At 45.7% G+C, this 21,489-nt stretch overlaps 1 protein-coding gene across 8 annotated transcripts in view; it reads right to left on the bottom strand.

Moving 5' to 3' along the window:
- Positions 1-12,597: 12,597 nt before the first annotated feature.
- The window catches only part of ZNF346 (zinc finger protein 346), a 67,580-nt gene continuing 58,688 nt past the window's right edge, over positions 12,598-21,489 (bottom strand). For 5 of the 8 annotated variants that reach the window (XM_041749250.1, XM_041749252.1, XM_041749245.1 and 2 more), the window contains exons 6-7: positions 19,202-19,295; positions 12,598-16,654 (exon numbers count right to left, since the gene is read on the bottom strand). In XM_041749250.1, coding sequence (XP_041605184.1) covers positions 16,567-16,654; positions 19,202-19,295 — 182 coding nt within the window. In that variant the 3' untranslated portion in view covers positions 12,598-16,566. The other 3 variants (XM_041749249.1, XM_041749247.1, XM_041749248.1) reach the window with 3 other exon arrangements.

The raw sequence follows: 21,489 nt of genomic DNA, 5'->3' as shown, positions 1-21,489 counted from the left end.
CAAAGCCTAATGGCCAACTGGGCCAGCGTGATCCCGGGGTCCTGCCTCAGCCTGCTACACACCCCATCAGACTCCGCCTCCTTTGCCACACCTAGACCAGGCTTCCAGGTTCTAGTTATTTGCGCCAACCTCTGCTCTTCACCCCTTTTAGAGGGTAGCACCCAGCAGTCCTGACCCGCTAGCCCCTACAGACTTTGGCCCAACCTGGCTACTCTTGTTTTCTGTGCAATCACCAAACAGTGGCTAGGAGACTCCCGTCTGCTCCCACCCACTCCCATCCATTCTCTGCACAAACTTTAGAGTGATATTTGAAATCTGGAGGGGCCTGGCTGGCTGGTTCAGTCAGTGGAGTGGCTCAGTCAGTGGGGCACGTGACTTTTGATCCGGGGGTTGTGAGTTTGAACCCCACGTTGGGTGTAGAGATTACTTAAAAATAAAATCTTTTGGGGAATCACTGGGTGGCTCAGCGGTTTAGCGCCTGCGTTCTGCCCAGGGCGTGATCCTGGGGTCCCGGGATTGAGTCCCACATCGGGCTCCCTGCATGGAGCCTGCTTCTCCCTCTGCCTGGCTCTGCCTCTCTCTGTGTCTCTCATGAACAAATAAATAAACTCTTAAAAAAATCTTTTGGGGCGCCTGGGTGGCTCAGTTGGTTAAGCGTCTGCCTTCAGCTCAGGTGTGATCCGAAGGTCCTGGGATAGAGCCCAAAGATGGGCTTCCTGCTTAGCAGGGAGTCTGTTTCTCCCTCTCCCTCTGACCTTCCTACCTGCTTGTGCTGTCTCAAATAAATAAACTCTTTAAAAAATATAAAATAAAAATTTTAAAGATTTTATTTATTTGAGGGGGGAAGGGCAAAAGGAGAGGAACAAGTAGACTTCTCACTGAGCAGGGAGCAATACTCGGATGGATCCCAGGCGCTGAGATCATGACCTAAGCCAAGTCAGACACTTAACCAACTGAGCCACCCAGGCGCCCCTTAAAAATAAAATCTTAAAAAAAGAAAAAAAAAGGAAATACAAATCTGAATGTATCTACTACTCCTTTAAAACTTTCTACTAGCTTCCCATAATGATTCTTGGCATGACCTGGCCCCTGTCCACATCTCCAGACAAATCCTTCATTCTTCCTTGCTCCCATTCTACCCTCTTGGCCTTTACACATATGGTTCCCTCTTCCTGGAATGATCTTTCCCCTTTAGGACTGGTTGGTTCCATCTGATTCTTGATGGTCAGCTCACTTCTTCAGAGAAGCATTCTGGACCTGCTAGGTTCTTCTTAGATGCCTTTGTCCTATGAGCATGGAGAAAGAAGCAAGAAGTGAAGTGATTCAGAGCACAGATTTCAGGGCTCAAATCTTAATGCCATTACATTTGGAGCAACCCTGGCAGGTTAGTCCATCTCTGCATTCATTTTTCTCATCAGTAAAGTAAGTATAATGATAGTATTTTCCTCATGAAGCTTTTGCAAAAAGTAGACATGTGTAAGCCTTTAGAACACTGCCCGGTGTATAGCACTTGCTTTGTAATGTTAACTCTGGTTATTTAGGACTCGTTATTTCTTCATCTTTATGGAACATTCCAGAACTAACAGTTGTGTAAATAGAAGGCAGGAACTGCCTATAGACTTCAGCATTGTATCTCAAGCGCCTGGCACACAGTAGGTATCCTCAAATAGTTCTGACCCACCTTGCTCTGGTCTGTCTTACTTGCAAGCATCTCTACCGTTGAGCAAACTAGACTGTGGCCAAACTAGGAGGGCAGCTGACCTTTGACCTCTGTTGAACCCTTGTCTGATGTCTAAGCTCTCTGCTCCTTGGAAGCCTTCTTGAGGAGAAAGGAAACCCCTTAGGTGGCATCTCAGACTCAACTCCCGGTGTCCCTCTGGCTGGTGGAGACCTTGCCCTGGGGGGAAGCAGCTTTCTTTCCCATTGTTATGCGGAGGAGTCTAGCTATCTCCACCCTTACTCCCAAAGGGATAGAGGCTTTTCCTTTGCATAACCAAAAGCCCAATAAAGTGAGTTTTTTTCCTTCTCAAACAAAATAATGGTTTCCTCCCAAAGATTAATCAGAAAATAATTGGATATCTCTTAAAACCAGCTGGTTCTGATTCTCCTCATTCCAGATCCTTCCTTGCTTGGAGCACCTGGAAAAGTTGAGGCTCCTGGCACTGGGGGAGCCCAGCAAATGGAAGCCTCCTGCCCAGAGGGGCCTCACCAGACCTCCTGGACTCCCGGAGAGATCCAGCTCCCCACCTCTGGTCCTCTGCTGGCTCCCTTTAGTAAATGTGGTTGTTAGGGGGTGGTGTGAGCTGCCAACAGGAGCAGGACCCCACACAGCTTTTATTTATTTATTTATTTATTTATTTATTTATTTATTTATTTATATTCATGAGACACACACACACACACAGAGGCAGAGACACAGGCAGAGGGAGAAGCAGGCTCCATGCAGGGAGCCTGATGTGGGACTGGATCCTGGATCTCCAGGATCAGGCCCTGGGCTGAAGGTGGCGCTAAACCGTGAGCCACCCGGGCTGCCCACAGCTTTCATTCAACTTCCAGGCACTTCTCAGGTTTATCTGAGCCAAAGAAAAAGAAAAAGCTTTCATAGCCCTGGCTGCACAACCTCCCTGCCTCCTGAGATGCCCAAGTCCCTTAGACTGGCAACCCTATACCTCCTCGTCTGCACATCCCTGATCTGCCTCCCATCCCACACTCACGACCTCTCACACAGATCTCTGTGGTATCTGATGCTCTTTCATGTAATTCATTCTTACACACATTCATTTGCCAGGTGTCAGTTAAAGGTTAGTTATATGGTATGCACTATTCTAAATCACGGGGATAAATCGGTAATCTGACCCAGCCCCTTCCCTTCAAGGAGTTGCTCACACTGTGGTGGGGAGAAATAGATCAGTAAACAGAGCACAGAAGGAGACATGCTGAGGGAATCTGGGAGAGGCATCCAGGTCTGTCTCCCGATCAGGTCTCACTCTCTTGGTAACAATTTTCCACCTGTTACATTTGCAGTCTCTCTCTCAAAACCTTTCAAATATTACTACACACACACACACACACACACACACACCCCTAGCAGGGCCTGCCATCCTAAGATCCTGCCTTTAGTCTGCCTCTACCTTGGTTTCTCTCTCCAGAAAATAGGCACACTCCTGCTTCCTTATCCCCAGGGATGTTGGAGGAAGTGAATGAGTTAGGAGATGGGACTAGGTTTCAACAGAACAGGAAGCAGCGAAGAAGCTCTTGCTTTGGCTGAGCTCTCACTATCTGTCAAGTGACATGCTAAGCTAGGGGTCATATATACATTATATCCTTTGATCCTCCCCCCAAGCCAAATGGGGGTTAGAAACCTTAGCTCCACTTTGCAGGTAAGGAACTAGAAGCTGGGGTAGATGAAATGACTCGTCTAAAGTCATGTAGTGGGGCAGCTCAGTTGTTAGAACATGTAACTCTCCATCTCAAGGTCATGAGTTCAAGCCCCACATGGGGCATAGAGCTTACTTTAAAAAAAAAAAAAAAAGTGACATAGCAAGTGAACAACAGAACTGAGCCTTGAACCCTGATCTTCTGGGTAAAGGAGGGGAAGCTCAGGGTGACTCTGCACAGAGTTGGGATTTTCAATGCTATTGCATCAGCCTGGTTTCTGCCCCCCATCCTTAACTTCAGCCCAGGAAGGTGCAGACTCACCTGAAGGTGGCTGGGGCTGGGCACTGCTCTGCCTGTCCGTTTGGCTAGTACTGATGGGGCATCTATGAAGTACCAGGCCCTAGGCAGAGGTTTGCAGATTCTGGGCTCCTGAAGTGCAAGGCTGGGCCAGGAGGGACTCCCTGAGGAGGCTAGGCCCTGCCCCCCACCTGCTTCGGAGCAGAGTTGGGGGGGCGGTAGACGTTGCCTGGTGCCAACCATGTTGCTCTTGGATGACAGCTGGGCCCAGGGAACACTGGGGCTCTTGTGCCGAAGGGCTGCCCTGAGCCCCTGCTCAGGCCCCATTCCAGACCAGGCCTGGCTCAAGCCCTGTCCCCTGAGCCAGTCCTGTGCTTTCTTGTCTTCTTTTCTTCATTTCTTTCCCTTAAAATGATTTTTATTTTGAGAAAGTTTTAAATTATATAATAAAAAATACACAGGGTAATATCATACACTTGCTACTCAGAATTGATGATTGTTATTATCATTTTTTTTCTAACCCCTTTCACCCTGGCTTCTCTCACAGACTCCAGGGAGGTCTGCCTTGGCTTGTCAAAATGGAGGTGACTCTGATAGCAACTAAGTGGTGAAAGGTTGGGTGTTATGGCCAGACAGATGTAGATTTGAATCCTGAAAACTTGGGACCTTCCACAAGTTGCTTAACATTAAGCCTCAGTTTCATTTACGCGGGACCTGATCCCGAGACTCCAGGATCATGCCCTGGGCTGAAGGCAGGAGCTAAACTGCCGAGCCACCCAGGGATTCCCAATAAGAGCTTTTCTATGAGGACCTAGTATAATGATGTATTAAAGCCCAGGCCAATGCCTGGCACGTAGCCCATGCTTAGTAAAAAGTGGCCAGTAGGGACACCTGGGGGGCTCAGCAATTGAGTGTCTGTCTTCAGCTCAGGGTGTGATCGTATGGTCTCAGGATTGAGTCCCACATCGGGCTCCCTGCATGGAGCCTGCTTCTCCCTCTGCCTGTGTCTCTGCCTCTCTGTGTGTCTCTCATGAATAAATAAATGAAATCTTAAAAAAAAAAAGTGGCCAATATTAATAATAGCAGCTTTGGGTCTAGGTAGGATCTACTCAAATGTATGGGTAACACACTTTTGTGACCAAGAAAGAGGGACTGTTAGAGTCACCCTTTTTCCAGCCCTTATATTTCCTCATTCCCCACCAGTTGGGCACATTTAAGTCCAATTTCTACTTGAGAACAACAAAGTCATGAATTGCAGGCAGCCAGGGCATTGTGGTAGAGTTAGGGAGCCTGGTGCTAATGTTGGCAGCCTAGAGAGCTCTCAGGATGGCCCCTTGGACTAAGCCAGATGGAGGGGAATGGGCTAGAAGGAATCCAAGGCTCTTGCTGGGATAGTCCTGGTGCTTCCTGGAGTCTCAGCAGCACCCTTGGCCCTCTTGTCCACTGGTCTCAGACCCTGTGGGCCCATGTCTTGGGAGGCTTTCAGGGTTTGCCACACTCAGCCCTCTTTAGACATGGGCCTACAAACCTCACACCTACTGGGGCTTGGCACACATATATTTTTGGAAGAGAGAGGGGGCCAGGACAGCTGCAAAGTGGCAAAGCTGGGCAGGAAGGGTTATGGGGCTGGTAGTCTAAATCAGGAAAGAAGCCTCAGTGGAGGCTTCTCTACCTTGCCTGATGGCCACCTGGACCATATAGGATTTTGGGCACAGAAAAACCAGAAAACCTAAATGGCAGGGGCTTTAACAAAACAGGTTAATTCATCACTTATTAGTTCCAAATCTGGAGATAGGTGAAGGTGGGTCTGAAATCAGGGTTGCGATCTTTTTAATTCTCTATACTTTATCCTAATGGTTACAAGATGGTGGCTTCAGCTCCTGTCATTACATTTGTGCTCAGGCAGGAGGAAGAAAGAAGCCACAAAAGAGTTGAATCTGTATCCAGCAACTTCTAATTTTATCTCTTTGGCAAGACTGCGATACATTGCCACCCCTAACTGCAATGGAGGTCAGGAAGTTCTACTAGAAAGAACAGGTGACTGAGCATTAAGCAGGCTCTGTGTCATCAATCTTCTCTTCAGTGCCAAAACAACTTCTTTATTATTTTTATTAAAGATTTTATTTATTTATTCATGAGAATAATAACAGAGAGAGAGGGAGACATAGACAAAGGGAGAAGCAGGCTCCATGCAGGGAGCCCAATGCAGGACTGGATCCTGAACTCTGGGATCACGCCCTGAGATGAAGGCAGACACTCAACCGCTGAGTCACCCAGGCATCGCTATTATTTTATTTATTTATTTATTTATTTATTTATTTATTTATTTATTTATTTTAAAATAAACTCTACCCTCAATGTGGGGCTCAAACTCACAATTCCCAGATCAAGATTTGCATGTTCCACTGACTGAGCCACCCAGGTGTCCCACCAAAATGACTTCTTTTTTTTCTTTTTTCTTCTTTTTTTTTTTTAATATTTGTTTATTTATTAGAGAGAGAGCGAGAGAGAGCGCAAGTGCAGGGTGAGGGGCAGAGGCAGAGGGAGAAAAATAATTTCTATCGTACTCCCTGCTGAGTACAGAGCCTCATGAGCCTGAGATCATGACCTGAGCTGAAGTCAGGTGTTGGAGGCTTAGCCCATTGAGCCACCCAGGCACCCCTAAAATGACTTCTTTTTTTTTTTTTAAGATTTTATTTATTTATTCATGACAGACACACACAGAGAGAGGCAGAGACACAGGCAGAGGGAGAAGCAGGCTCCCTGCATGGAGCCTGACGTGGGACTCAATCCTAGGTCTCCAGGATCACGCCCTGGGCTGAAGGTGGCACTAAACCGCTGAGCCACCGGGGCTGCCCTCCATGACTTCTTTTTTTTTTCTTTTTTTTTTAAAATTCATTTTTATTTATTTATGATAGAGAGAGAGAGAGAGAGAGAGAGAGAGAGAGAGAGAGAGGCAGAGACACAGGCAGAGGGAGAAGCAGGCTCCACGCAGGGGGAGCCCTGACGTGGGATCGATCCCGGGACTCCAGGATTGCGCCCTGGGCCAAAGGCAGGCGCAAAACCGCTGAGCCACCCAGGGATCCCCGCATGACTTCTTTAAAACAGATTTAGGGGCACCTGGATGGCTCAGTCAGTTAGGCCTCCAACTCTTTTGGGTTTGGCTCAGTCATGATCTCGAGGTTGTTGGATGAGGCCCCACATGGGGTTCAGATTCTCTCTCCATCTTGCTCTGGCTTGTGCTCTCTCTCTCAAATATATACATAAAATCTTTTTAAAAAGTTATAAAGCACAGATTTAACTAACTCACTCTTCAGCTTTAACTGCTCTCTCCCTCCCCGCCACTGGCATCCTTAGCTCCTCAGCCTAGCACTCATGGCTCTTCGAGACTAACCTCTACTGCTCTCTCCTGTCCCAGGGTCTCCCCTCTCCCCAGAGATACGTGTTCTGTGTTCCAGCTGCGCTGAGCTGCAGGCAGGCCCTCCTGAAAGCAGCTGGTTGGCTCACACACCTTGGTGTCTTTGCACTTGCTGTTCTTATTGCTGGGAGTGTCCTTCCTTTGGCCTGCCTTCCCCCATCCCTTCCCTCCTGCCATCGCACCAGATGCCTGCCATTCAGCTTTCTGGACTCCTCTCAAGCACTCCCTCTTCTCTGAGAACCTTCCTGACCACCTTGAATTGGACATCTAAACACTTTTCCTCTCTCTGAAAACAGCTCTTCCATTTTCCCTGAGATCCTGGCAATCCCCTACTCCCAGTCTATTGGGATTTGGGTGGAGCCAACTTCTCCCTGGTTCCTGTGGAGGGCATGTGCCCCTGGACTTGGCTACTGAGAATATTCCATCCCCCAGCCTAGTTCTTTAATGCTCTTGGTAGTTCTGTGAATTTAAACTGGCTGGGGTTTGTTTCTACTGCTTTTTTTTTTTTTTTTAAAGATTTTATTTATTTATTCATGAGAGAGAGAGAGAGAGAGAGGCACAGGCAGAGGGAGAAGCAGGCTCCATGCAGGGAGCCCGACGTGGGACTCTATTCTGGGTCAGGCCCTGGGCTGAAGGCGACGCTAAACCGCTGAGCCACAGCCACCCAGGCTGCCCTGTTTCTACTGCTTTTAGCTGAAAATCTTGATACACCCTGAGGGACCTAGCTCCTGCCAGTCTCTTTCTTTATCTGGTGACATAAACTCTTTCTTTCAAAGTGATAAGCATCATCTTGCCTCAGGGCCTTGGCACATGCTTTCTCTCTACCAGGACCATCCTCTCCCTCAGGTATCCCTGCTTATCCATGGGCTAATTCCTATTCAGCCTTCAAGTCTCAGCTTGCATGTCACTTCCTCAGAGAGATCTTTCCCGCCCTGCTCCCAGCCTAGGCTCAGTCCTATGCTCTGGCTACACTGGCATTTTCCTTTACAGCATTTTATCACAATTGGAATGAGTTCTTCTAGGACATGAAATTGTGTCTCATTCCAGGGTTCTGGCATACAGTAAGGGCTGAGGAAAAATACATTCCTGTTTCCACACTCTCTAGGGACCTGTGTCCTGTCCTAACAGCCCTCTGCCACACTGCTCAACCTCTATCAGATTTTCTGACTCTTGGGACACCTGGGTGGCTGAGCGGTTGAGTGTCTGCCTTTGACTCAGGGCGTGATCCTGTAGTCTGGGGATCGAGTCCCACATCGGGCTCCCTGTATGGAGCCTGCTTCTCTCTGCTGGTGTCTCTGCCTTTCTCTGTCTGTGTCTCTCATGAATAAATAAAGTCTTTAAAAAAAAATTTCCTGACTCTTCAATATTTTCATTCAGATGCAAGTAACAGATATCCCAACTCAAATGGGCTTAAGCAAAATAGTGAATTTATTAGCTTATGTAATTTTAAAGTCCAGGGGTAGATCAGGGTTCAGGAACAGTCCAACCAAGATTCATTCCCTCTTTTGCTTTCTTCCCTCCACTCTCTGGCAGGTGCTCCCCAAGAGGTGACAAAGAAGGCTACCAACAGCTCTAGGCTCAAAGCCTTCCCATTTGGCAACTCTTTCCCAATTGTTCAGCAAAAGCCAGGTGGGTGGAGGTCATCTTGACCCAGACCACATCAGCTGAGGGTAGGGTTCCTCAAGAAAGTAGAAAGGTGGGCAGCCCAGGTGGCTCAGTGGTTTAGCGCCACCTTCAGTCCAGGCCGTGATCCCGGAGACCCAGGATTGAGTCCCACGTCAGGCTCCATGCAGGGAGCCCTTTCCCTCTCTCTTTCTCTCTCTCTCTTTCTGTGTCTCTCATGAATAAATAAATAAAATCTTAAAAAAATAAAGAAAGTAGAAAGGTAAGTAGATACCAGGGGGCCCAAACAAGGTATGATTCTGGAAGCCTTTCTACATAATAAACCATTCCCACACATGGTGATTTAAAACATTTAGCATTCCTCACAATTCTGTGGATTAGGTGGGCTCAGCTTGGCAGTTCTTCTGATGGTCTCTTCAGAGGTTGCTTATGCTTGTGGCTCCCTTGTGCTAGATGGTCTAAGATGGCCTCCTACACGTGCGTGGAGCTGGCTGATGGCCTCTCTCCACATGGTCTCTCATCTCTACTTGGTCCAGCCCAGACTTCCTTTTACAGTGGTAGGAGTGGAAGCTGCAAGGCCTAAGTTCTAGCCTTGGAAGTTTGCAGTGTTACATCACTGATCAGAGCAAGTGTCGAGGCCAGCTCAGGTTCTCCATCTTGAAGGCCTGAGTGACAAAGCCACATCACAAAAGCATACAGATGCAGGGAGGCAAAGATTCAGGAGAGGACATTACTGAAACAATTTACTGTACTTCACAGACACTCTCTTCTAGGTCCTTGAACTTACTCTCCTCCCAGCCTGGGTCCTTTGACCCTGATAACCACTGGTGTCTCAGCTCCTTGAAAAAGTCTTTCTGTGAAATCCTAGCAATGGTCTCTACTCACTTTTAACCCACTTTTAACTTATCCATTAATTGACTCAATCACTAAGCAGTTAGTAAAGCAATTACAGTCCTCTACTGGGTACCAGAGACTCACTATGATAAGACCCACTTATTGCCCTCAAAGTGTTTCTAGTCTAAAAGTGGAGACAGGGAGTTGAACAGATCATAACATAGAATATTGTTTGTTTAAGATTTTATTTATTTATTCATGAGAGACACTCAGAGAGGCAGAGACACAGGCAAAGGGAGAAGCAGGCTCCCTGTGGGGAGCCTGATGTGGGACTTGATCCCAGGACCCTGGGATCACCACCTGAGCCAAAGGCAAGTACTGAACCCCCCAAGTACCCCCCCCTTTTTAAAGATTTTATTTATTCATGAGAGACAGAGAGAGAACATAGTATATTAAGGGCAATGCTAGAGGGGGCAGGGCATCTGAGGGCACAGGACAGCCAAGTTAGCCTTGAGGGGTTAATGATCCTCTTGGGGTCACTGGGTTGATAAGAGAAGCTGGAACTTGTATTAGATAGTACTCCTGGTCATGTTAGAAACCCACCTTAAATTGCCTTAAGGAAAGAGAATATTGACTCACAACTAAAAGTCCTGAAAGTATTGATTTCAGGCCTGATTAGACCCAGGTGCTCATTAGACATCAGTCATGTCTCAACTCTCAGCTGTTTTCCTCTGTGATGATTTAATTTTCATGCAGATTGTTTTTTTTTAAAGATTTTATTTATTTATTCATGAGAGACAGAGAGAGAGAGAGAGAGAGACAGAGAGAGGCACAGATACAGGCAGAGGGAGAAGCAGGCTCCATGCAGGGAGCCCGACATGGGACTCGAGCCCAGGTCTCCAGGATCACACCCTAGACTGAAGGTGGCGCTAAACCACTGAGCCACCCGGGCTGCCCCCACTGAGCCACCCGGGCTGCCCCCATGCAGATTGTTTTTATGTGTCGACAAAGATGGCTACTAACAGCTTCAGACTTATTCTAATTGCCCAGGCTTGGGTCCCAGGGAGTGGGGTCAGTCTCTCAGGACTACAGAACTACAGGTGTAAGAATGGAAGAGCGATGTTACCCAAGGGAAAAAGAGTAAAAGAAAGGCTGATGAGTAGGGTGGCCATCAAGTGTCCTCCTAGGCAGGTGACTAAATTACAGCCTTCAAACAGTATCTTCTGGGAAGGAAGGGTGGGAGGTGGAGATAGCAGTAGAGTCTTCCAAAGTATCAAGAATGATAGCAGACATGCTAACAAAGACTTGAAAACATGGGGGTCAAATCCCTCCATGGCTACTTCTTGACTGTGTAAGCTCTTTGAGATTTTGCCTCAGAGCTTCTACTGTGAAATCAAGCCTTTTTGAGTTGTCTTGAAGGCTAAATGAAAGATCAAATACAGGGGCTCAGGAAAAGTCATCCTACTCTCTTCAGTCTTTAATCAAATAGTAAGGTCTCAGGGCTGATGTACTTTGCAAAAAAGGAGTGTTCGCCACCCAGTAGCCACCAGGGTCATTGCGCTGTAGGATTGACGCATTTACAGAACCGCCTCAGGTTTCTTCTGAGTATTGGAGCCTATGGACAGATGAAGCAGTTTTTACGGAGGACAGTGAGCCTGGGAGTGCCAGAACAGGGACATGCTTGCCTTCTCCGTAATGTGGGCTGGGCACAGGGCAGAGTAGGTGAGGTTGTTAGGTGGACAGATGGCCAGAGGGAGAAACTGTTTTTCTTCTATTTGACACCAATGGCAGCTAAACAGAAGGAAGGTCTGGTTAGGGATGGGAACAGCTCATCTGGTAGGGACCCCTGTGAGCCAAGAGCTTTTTTTGTTATCTGCTTTGGGAAGAACTCTTAACGATCCACTATTAATCTCTTCAGGACTTGGGCTCAAACTGTGATTTCTTCCAACTTCCACCTGACAGAAGATAGCTCTGGGTCACATGAAGTTGGTGGCAGGGCTTAGACCAATACCCCAGGCACTGAATTCTAGACCAGTGTCCCCCATGACACGCTTCATGGCTGCTCTATAGCATACACAGCTCTGTGTCTGCACTGAGGGGTTATTACATCCCAACTTGCTTTTCATCCAGCTCTGGGTTAAGAGCTTTACACACGATTCCATTGTCTTCTCCTTAGGTGTCATTGGCTGCAGAACCTGAGGTCTCTGAGGTGCCTGGGATAAGCTGAGGTTCCCTAGCAGTGAAAGGTGATTTCTTGTTGGAGCCCAAGGAAGAACCACCTCTGGCCAGCATGCTCCCCCTCCCTGCCGTACCCCAATCAGATTGAATTAGGTTTCCAGCATTTCATAAATCGTTGTGCCATTTGCCTGTGGCCTCACATCCCCAAGGGAGACCCAGAACTTACTTAAGGCCAATAACATAAGTAACATTTACATGGTATCTATCATATGTCAGATACTTTAATGTTCATATCTATCTATTAATTCCTCAAATAATCCTATAAGGTAGATATTAATGTTCCACCTTTAGGTACAGGTCAGCTCACTGAGATTACACAGGCCTGCAGAGCTAAAATCTGAACCCTGGCTGCCCAATTCCAGAGCCTGAGTTTTTGCTGCTACACTAGACTGCCTCTCCAGGGCTTATGCTTCTCCTTCTGTGAGACCTTCCTTAGCTACCAGAGCCATGGGCAGGAGTTCCCTCTGATGTTTATCTGTTGGATTGGGCATTGTGGGTCCTGGGCACTGACATGAGAGACCATTCCAGGCTAGAGAAATTCAAACCTGATCTCAGGGATGCTCAGAGTAAGAGGGGCCCTGATATTAAGTTGATATGAACCCTTGGGCTCAAATTCCCATGTGCCACAACAATGTTCAAAATTAGAAAGACTGACAATACCAAGTGCTGGCAAGTTGGTGAGTTGATAGAATCACAGTGGAAAACCATTCAGTAGTATCTAGACAAGCTAAACACACATTTATTCTATAACGCAGCAATGCCACTCCCGGGTCTATGTGTGCATGTGCACACCAAATGACACAAGCAAAAATTTTCAAAAGAATTTTATTTATAATAGTTCAAAACTGAAATAACCCAATTGTCCATCAACAGAATGGCTTGATTGTGGTATATCCATACAATGGAGTACTACTACACAGCATGAACAAAAATGAACTTCTGACACACAAAAACATGGATGAATCTCGCAGGCATAATACTGAGCAAAAGAGGATGTGATTCCATTTTTATAAAACTCAAGAGCAAGCAAAACTAGTCTATGGTGATAGAGGTCAAAACTGTTTACTTCTGGGAGATAGTAACTAGGAAGGGGAATGAGAGAAACTTCTGAGGAGCTGGAAATGTTCTGTATCTTGATCTGGAGGGTGACTGCCCAGATGTATACACATATGTAAGGATTCATCAAACTGTACTTGAAAAATTGGAGCACATTGTGAAATGTAGCTCAGAAAGTTAGGGAAAGAGCGGTATTTCAAATAAAGACAGTTTCTGGATACGGCTTACACAAGCAGTTATTTTTGCCCATCCCCATCCATTCTTCTCCCTTAGTCTCCTGGAAGGAGCACCACACTTTCTTCTTTTTTCTTCCAGTCAACGTGTTTTAAGTAGAGCTCACTCTTTCCCAGGGCCCCAAACCAGGACACCATTTCCCCTAGTTGCAGTCATTAGTTTAGGAATCAGAATAGGGCCAAACTAGCTAATGAATCAATCCAGAATTTTTTGGGGGAACTAGTAGGTAAAGATGTTCTTTCTGTACTATAGTTGCCTATCTATCCTGGATACAAGCCTGGAGCTGCCAGTGGCCATCTTGCTAACTTCCAGAGAGAGAAAAAGGCCACACAGAGGAAAGCTGAAAGACTAAATTCTTCCTGAAGGAACACCTGGGTAGCTCAGTGGTTGAGCATCTGCTTTTGGCTCAGGGCTTGATCCTGAGTCCCGGGATCGAGTCCCGCATCGGGCTCCCTGCATGGCACCTACTTCTCCCTCTATGTCTCTGCCTCACTCTCTGTGTCTCTTGTGATTAAATAAAATCTTAAAGAAAAAAATTCTTCCTGAAGATACTGTCAGAATCTGGATCTATCCATCCCTGTATCGAAATTTTTCATTAGGTGAATCAATAAATTTCCCTTTTTACCTAATCACTTTGATTTCAGTTTCTTACAGTTATAACTGGAGTCTAATATACTGGAAATCTTGGATAAAATATTGAGAAGTATGAGGGGGAGTTTGGAAGATAAAATAACCACTGAGCCTTGTCCAGTCTATTTTATGGTTGCTTGCTCTATGAGACCACAGCCCTGCTAGAAGTTGGGTGGGGGCAGGCCCAGGGGTCCTGTGGGAAGGTATTTTCATCCTTGTTTGGAAAGGGTTCTGGACTAGAAATCTAGAGAAATGGATTCTACTCTCCATTTTGTTGCTTCTTGGTGGCAGGTCCTTGGGCAAAATACTATATACATCTTTGAGTCTTTTCTATAAAATGGAATATCATTACCTTGCTCAAAAGGCAGTTAGGCAGATCAAATTCAGCTTTTTCATCCCCTTAGGTGAGTTAGTGCCTGCATCCTTGGCATTCTCGCTGCACCCTGTATGACCCTCTATTGCCATAATAATCTTTATAGTATTTCTTCCCAAGGGCAAGAAAGTATTCATTCCTGTACCCTCTTGCCAACAGAGCTGGGCACACAGCTAGCAGAGATTCCTGAATCTAGACTAAGAAGTCTTATGGGCTAGGGGCTCATTATCTGGCAGCCTACCCACCCTTTTCCCCTTCATTTCCTTGCCTGATAGATGAGGCTGATTCTGACATCCTGGATAAGGTAGAAGGACTCCAGGGAAATTGCTGAGACAGTCTAGGCTTTGGATGCTGGGAGCTGAGAACCCACCATGGGGGCTATGTGGGGCCTTTCCCAGCTGATCAAAAGCATGTGCTCAGGAACAATTTGCTGAGTGAAGAATGGGGGCTTAGGCTGCCTGGGTACCCTCCTCAGATCTGGCTATCTGAAACAAATGTTGGACAGAGGGCTCCTGAGGCCATCACACTTCCCTAGCTCATTTCTGGGTCATAGAAAAGCTTCCTGTAAGAATCTCTATGCCAAAAGTTGATGGAACAAACCTAGTTCTGAGTAAGAGCTGTGTAGGAAAAGGCCATCTTTCTTACCTATACCCTCATTCATGCATTTGTGCATTCATTCAACAAATAGTTCAGGACACACCACTCCACATTAGAGAAGTGGAGATGAAAGAGGTTAAGGCTCAGTTCTGAAGGGATTAGCCTAGAGAGAGCCATATTGGACATAGCCTCCATTTTGGCTTTCTTGTTGGTCTCTTGTTCTTCTCCCCTGCATCTCTTTTCCACTTAACAGCCAGCCAGAATGATCTTCTCAAAGAAAGTAGATTCTCGGCTTAAACCCCTTAAAGACTTCCATGAGACCCTCTACAGGGGGAGGCAGATAAGTGGATGAGGTTGTACTAAGCCTGGGAAGGCTTCCACAAGGTTGCCAAGCAATTCAGATGTTTATCTCTGTTCTACCTCTTAAGATCACTATTTAAAGCCCCAGGAATCTGAGAGGGGTGAGGGTAAGGGGTCAAGACACACATATTAGATCCAATGGCATTATGGCACCAAATCTCAGGTCTGTCAAGGTTGCAGTCTGGCTCATGGATAAATTCTTTATTTAGACCAAGAGACAGAGCATAAACACGCATGCGTGCGTGTACACACACACACACACACACACACACACACACACACACAATATGTAAAGGCATTTCACAGGCAAAGGGATAGGCAATGGGGGGAAGAAGCCACGAGAGCAGCTAGGGGCCTACAATGGTTATCATTTCTTGGAATTGCTGCTTAAAAGCTACAAGGAAAAACCCACTCCCAGTGAAGTCCCAGGCCATAAAAACACAGCAGAGTTGGAAAAGTCTAAGTTTGGGGCCTGGGGAACATCTTTTTCCTCATTGCAGAAATCTGTACCAGCTCTCCTTTCTTTTCCTGGGGGTCCTATTCTGTTCCCTGGTACCCAGGAATCTCCTGGTGGATGATGGGAGAGGGCTAGCACCACAGCAACCTGGGCAGGTGATTTGCTGCATAAGGAGGAGAGGGCTAGTAGAGCCAAGGAGCAGCAATGAACCTTTGAGCTGGCTGGCATGAGGCAATTTGCCTTTAAGGGCACAGAACCATCAAAGGAACTTCCATGTGGGGACTTTCCCACATGACCCTGGGTCAGAGCACCTCTCTGATGGAGGAGGGGAAAGGCCCCCCCCTGAAGCTTTCTGTGAGCCCACGGGGTACTGAATCCTCCTCCAGCTCTAGCTTTTCCCCAGTTGCTGCAGATCCTTAGCACCATTCAGGAACTGTGGAGAAGGGGCAAGAAGGACAGCACTGCTCTGCCAGGACTGTGTCATTGCTCCAGGAGGAAACTTCACAGTGGGCAGACAGCTGTATAACTGGCCAGTATCTGGTCCCAGGTTCAGGAAAGCCTGTACTTTTGGGGGGAAGACGGAGTGTCATATTAGCTCCAAACTTCCATGGGGTAGCCACTTCCATCTACCCTTTGCCACCTAGGCCGAGGTCTGGTGTGAAAGCTCCAGGTTTTACTGGAGCTGCCTAGAGCCCAGGGAGAGCTCAGTTCTTTAGCTGCAGAGACTGGTTCAAAACTGACCTGCAGATGACAGACAGGCCTGGGGCTCATGACATATGGCCCCAGGGGACTGGGGAAGGGGAAAGGCCTCCAAACTACTATCTTGTGAGGCCCCGAGTCCTCTCAAGATCCACCCCCTTCCCTTGTCCTGACCTACAGGGTCCATTCAAAAAGGGAAGAGCAGGGGTGTATTTGCCTGGACCAATCAGAGGCTATTTGTGGCCCACTCCTGCCTTAGGTCTATGTGTTCTCCAGGTATAAGAAACGAGGAAGAGGGAGCCAAGAGCTGACCATGGTAATGGGAAGCTGGCTCATGGCTGGTTCAACCTGGGGTGCTGGACAGAAACATCTCTAGTCTTCCAAGGTGGCTGAGTCTTTCTCAATGGGCTGCCTTTGCATTGGAATCTGGCCCAGGGGTGATGCCACTGTTTTTGGTGACCTGTAATTTGAGAAGGAATAAATGCACAGGATCAGTTTATGGTGGTTGTGAAGGTGCTCCAGGTAGTTTATTCTAAGGATAGTACAGCTCTTCCTGGGCCTTAAGAGTAATAAGGAGGGCAGCTCTCGTTTACTGAGGGCCACTGCATGCTAGGCACAATGATGGGTGCTTTGCTTCCAGCATCATATTCATCTTCAAGGCAACTCTACAAGGAGATAGCACCCCTTTTATATATGAGGAAACTAAAGTTCAGAAAGTGTAAGTCATCTGCCTCCAGTAAGCTTTTTTTTATTTTTCAAAATGTTTCCTCCCAGTAAGCTTTTTATTTATTTACTTAAAAGATTTTATTTGTTCATTCATGAGAGACACAGAGAGAGGCAGAGACATTAGGCAGAGGCATAAGCAGGCTCCCTGCAGGGGGCCTGATGCAAGACTTGATTCTAGGACCCTGGGATCATGCCCTGAATTGAAGGCAGATGCTCAACCACTGAGCCACCCAGGCATCCCCCCAGTATGCTTTTTAAAATTGTGGTTGATTCCGGACGGCAGCCCATATCTACACTCTACCAAGCCATTTATTCTGCTTACAGGGCCCTATATGACCTGGATAGTACAGACTGACCATTTCCCGCCTCATACTAAGTCAAAAGTAGCTCTCCTGTCACTCTTATCCCACTCTCTGGGCATCTAGCAACACCTGTTATTATCTTATTTGTTTATGAATTTGCTTAGGATCTGCTTCTATCATTAGACGGGGATCCAAAAAATCAGGGAACACTACTGGTCTTGGATCTTACTGTAGTCCTAGTGCCCCAAACAGGGCCTGGCACAAAATAGGTACTCAATAAATATTTGCTGAATGAATGAAAGCTTATCTTTAATAGTTGCCCTTTTTGGTACTAGCAGAATACATACATTTTCTCTAACTTTCATGTCATCTTGTAGGGTGAGGATAATGAGCTCCTTTTGGAATGGCAGAGCAAAATGAATGTGCTTTGGAATTAAAAGATTTGAATTCTGGGTTTATCTCCAAGTAACTAGCAATCTTGGGAAGTCACTTAACCCATCTGACATTAGGTTTCCTTGGGTTGGAAAAGGGAGGTTTGTATGTCTATAGTTCAGAGCTGCTGTTGCAATTCAACAAATTGTAGCTATAATCTCACAGAAAAAAAAGTGGAGGTTCAGAGAGGTTTACTAACTCACCCAAAGTCACATAGCTGAAAGTGTAGAAAGAAAACAGTAAACACCAGCATTCTCAAGGTGGGGTAGCCCCAGGGAAGGGCTCTGGCTGGTTCCAGGTGGTCTACTGAAATTGCCACCACTCAAGCTGCAAGGAAAGTATGCTGAAATGGGAGTGAGCCCAGGCTAGATTGCACAGGCTTGTGTCAAGTCCATATCTAAAATAAGCCTAATGAGTCCTCCCAATTTAAAAAATATATTTAAATAAATAAGAAGATCTGCTGCAATACGGGAGGGGAAACTTCAGGCAGAGAGGACCAAGGACATTTTGACTCTAATATTCTGTTTCCACCACCTTTAATTCATTCAGCTCTGTGAGCAATGCAGAACATATCACCAAAGTCAAAGAAATCATTTCAGACTTGCTTGCTTGAAACTGTTTCCTCATCTGTAAAATGGGGATATTCCCATCTCAGAAAGTTACATAGTAGCACACTGTCCACACTATCCAGTTCCCTTCTGAGATGAAGGGACAGAACCATGTGAGCCCTCCCCGGTCAGACCATAGAACCTTATGTTATATGGTGCTACAACCTCCTTGTAAGCATGATGCCCTGGAGGAGTGTCCTGTGAGCCAGACAAGACTTGAATTAGTTTGAATTATAGGCTCTGCCTCATACTATCACTTGGAATCACTATTCTGTCTGTTATAATAACCCCTTCTTCCTAGGGCTGTTGAAGGATTACTAGACAGAATTTGCTTGGCATGTGCCCTGTAACAGAACAGGGGCACAAAGAATGTTAGTCATTTTCAAGGTTATCATGAACAGATGACTGATTCTTTTTATCTCTTCCCTTCAAAGCACTTATCATAATTTATAATTATTGGTTGTTTACTTGTTTATTGTTTGTCTCCTCCCATCAGAACGTATGGTCAGTCATGAGAGCAGGGACTGGATCTGTCTTGGTGTTCAATAAATTTTTGATCAATGTGCAAACCTGGTCATATTTGGTAATAACCCATAGAGGGAGCTCTTGCCATAGAATTGATGGCAGTCAAGACTAGGTTCCTTAGGCCAGTGGTGGGGGAAAAAAAAGCTTCTCTAGTGAGACTGCTAAAGGGCAAGAAATCTAAGTATTTTAGGAAACCATCAAGGAAATGGTCTATGTTTCTCTACTAAAACCTTCAGCCCAGTAGGTCCAAAGGCTGCAGGGAAGCTGATGGGAGAAAAACTTAGTGGAGACACTTCTTCATGTTAACTGAGAAAAGGCTGCCAGGATTCCATTTTCACAAAGGAATATCTGTTTTGATTTAGAAGCCCTGAGTTCTTGTTGCAGATCCTTGAATTTCAAAGGACAATTACTCACTGGTTCTTGTGTTTGAAGCCGCTGACATGAGCTTGATACTGTTCTATGGAGTTCAGCATTATCTTACACGTCTTGCAGGGGTAGCCCTTCCCAGCTGAAACACACATAAAAATCAAGATGCTTAGTTATCCAATAAGAACGGATCTGGGGACTACTGCTTTTGGCAGTAAATGTCCTTCTGAGGATGGATGGTGGGGTAAGGTTAGGTGGTTGGCCCTGATGAGAATCCCAGAGGCCTCAATGCTCAGGGGGCACAGGGTGCCTATGTGCTTCCTGGGGTTGGGAAGCATCCTGCTGCATGCCCAGCATTGAACCTGGTCCAGAGTAGCTGTCTGCTAAGTAAATAAATGATTGACAGAACAAAGAGGTGACATTTGGTATAACTGTCTTTTCTACCTTGACTGTGCTAAGTGGTCTCATTAAGGATGCCCCTCACTGAGAAATCTCTGGGAAATTTCCACTCTCCTCGCGCTTGCAATAACCGTAATTAATGAGAATGCCTACTATGAAAATTAATCTGACTTTCTACCTTGGGGCTCACAGACACCCTGTCTTACTACCAGGGCTGATTCAATGACAAAGTGGTCTTTGTTCATGTGGTCTAGTAGAGAGCATGGGTCAGGAACCAAGATATAGTTGGAGCTGGACTCCTGGCTCTGCCTTCATGTGATCTTGGCTAAATCCCTTCCACTTTCTGATTCTCAGCTTTTCTCAACTATAAGCCAATTACAACCATAACTTATAACCATAACACTTATAATAATAAAAAGCATATTATTAACCAAATACCTGATATAGGCCATGTATGCTATATAATTTTGTCTGGCCCCCATGACAATCTTGTGAGAATCATTACCATTATTTTATAGATGAGGAAAATAAGGCATAGTCACATGCCTAAGAACACAGAGTTAGGAAGTGACAAACTTAGGCTTGACAGGCCATAAAGGGTGTACTTATTCTAGCATGCCAAACATTAGCTATACAAAAAAGGCAGCTGTACACATAACTTTAAGAGCTGTCTAGTTCTGATACTTTTCTAATCATCTGCCATCCTAAAGTTTCACAATTCTGGAGTGAGATCACCTCGGCTCAAATCCCAGCTCTATCATTTCTTACCTGTAGGACCACAGGCCAGTTACTTAACCTCTCTGAGATTTGGTTTCCTCATTTGTAAAAGTGGGGCTTCTCTGAGACTCAGGTTCCTTACCTATAAAATGAGGTTAATATTAGTATCAACCTCATAAGGTTATTGTAATGATTTAAGTAAAAACATTTGACACATAGGAAGTGCTCAAAAAATGAGAGCTTTAATCACTCATATAATTTTACTCTTATGGTTTCAGTGCATAAAGAGGTGAGAGTATCTTTTTTTTTTTTTTTTTTTTGAGAGTATCTTTTAAATAGCCTTCCAACACAGCTGTTGCTACTGTGAACACCAATGATCTCCTCTATTCTAATACGCTAGCCAATGCTCCCAGTGACATTTGTTTCCTTTGTATCTTCGGGTATTTCCCAGAAGATATAACCTTAAAAGAATTTAAGGGGAAAATTACTGCAATCAGAATTCAGGTCCTTTTTAGACATTTATGGCCAGGATTTCCAGAAGGCTTAATCTTAGACCCTCAGCTCTTCTCTCTCTAAACTCTCTAAGGGGTCTCATTCATTCCCCTGACTTCAATTACCACCTAAGACATATGAAATTACCAATATTTAACAGTTACTGACCTACTTAATGGATGTATGTCTAACCTAGAACTCCCCTGAGGTCTAGACCTATATATCCAACTGTCTACTTGGATATCTCATGGGCATCTTAAACTCAAGCTGACGAAACCTGGTTATCTATCTGGTTGCCTAAGACTAAATCTGGTCACCATCTTTGACTGGTACCTTTCCTTTACTTCCCACATTTTTTTTTTTTTTTTTTGGTAAAGATTTTATTTATATGTAATCTCTACACCCAACATGGGGCTTGAACTCACAACTCTGAGATCAAGAATTTCACACTCTACTGACAGCCAGCCCTTACCTCCTACATTTGATGGCCAAATCCTGACCATTCTACTTCCAAATAACTCTTGAATCCATCTACTTCTGTCTATCTTCTCCACTGCTATCTTAATCCAAGCTCTTCTCCAGTATGAAATTACTACAATATCCCCATTGCTGGGGTCTTCCCACCCTTCTTCCTCCCTGTTCCAAAACATTCTCCACTTTGTAAGCAGAATAATCTAATAATGCTTAAACTGTCAGTGGCTTCCCAACACTCTTAGGATAAAGGATCA

The sequence above is a fragment of the Vulpes lagopus genome, chromosome 3 (assembly GCF_018345385.1).
Source record: "Vulpes lagopus strain Blue_001 chromosome 3, ASM1834538v1, whole genome shotgun sequence".
Lineage (NCBI taxonomy): Eukaryota > Metazoa > Chordata > Mammalia > Carnivora > Canidae > Vulpes > Vulpes lagopus.
Note: the sequence above shows the minus strand (reverse complement) of the source record. Positions and strands in the feature narration are given on the sequence as shown.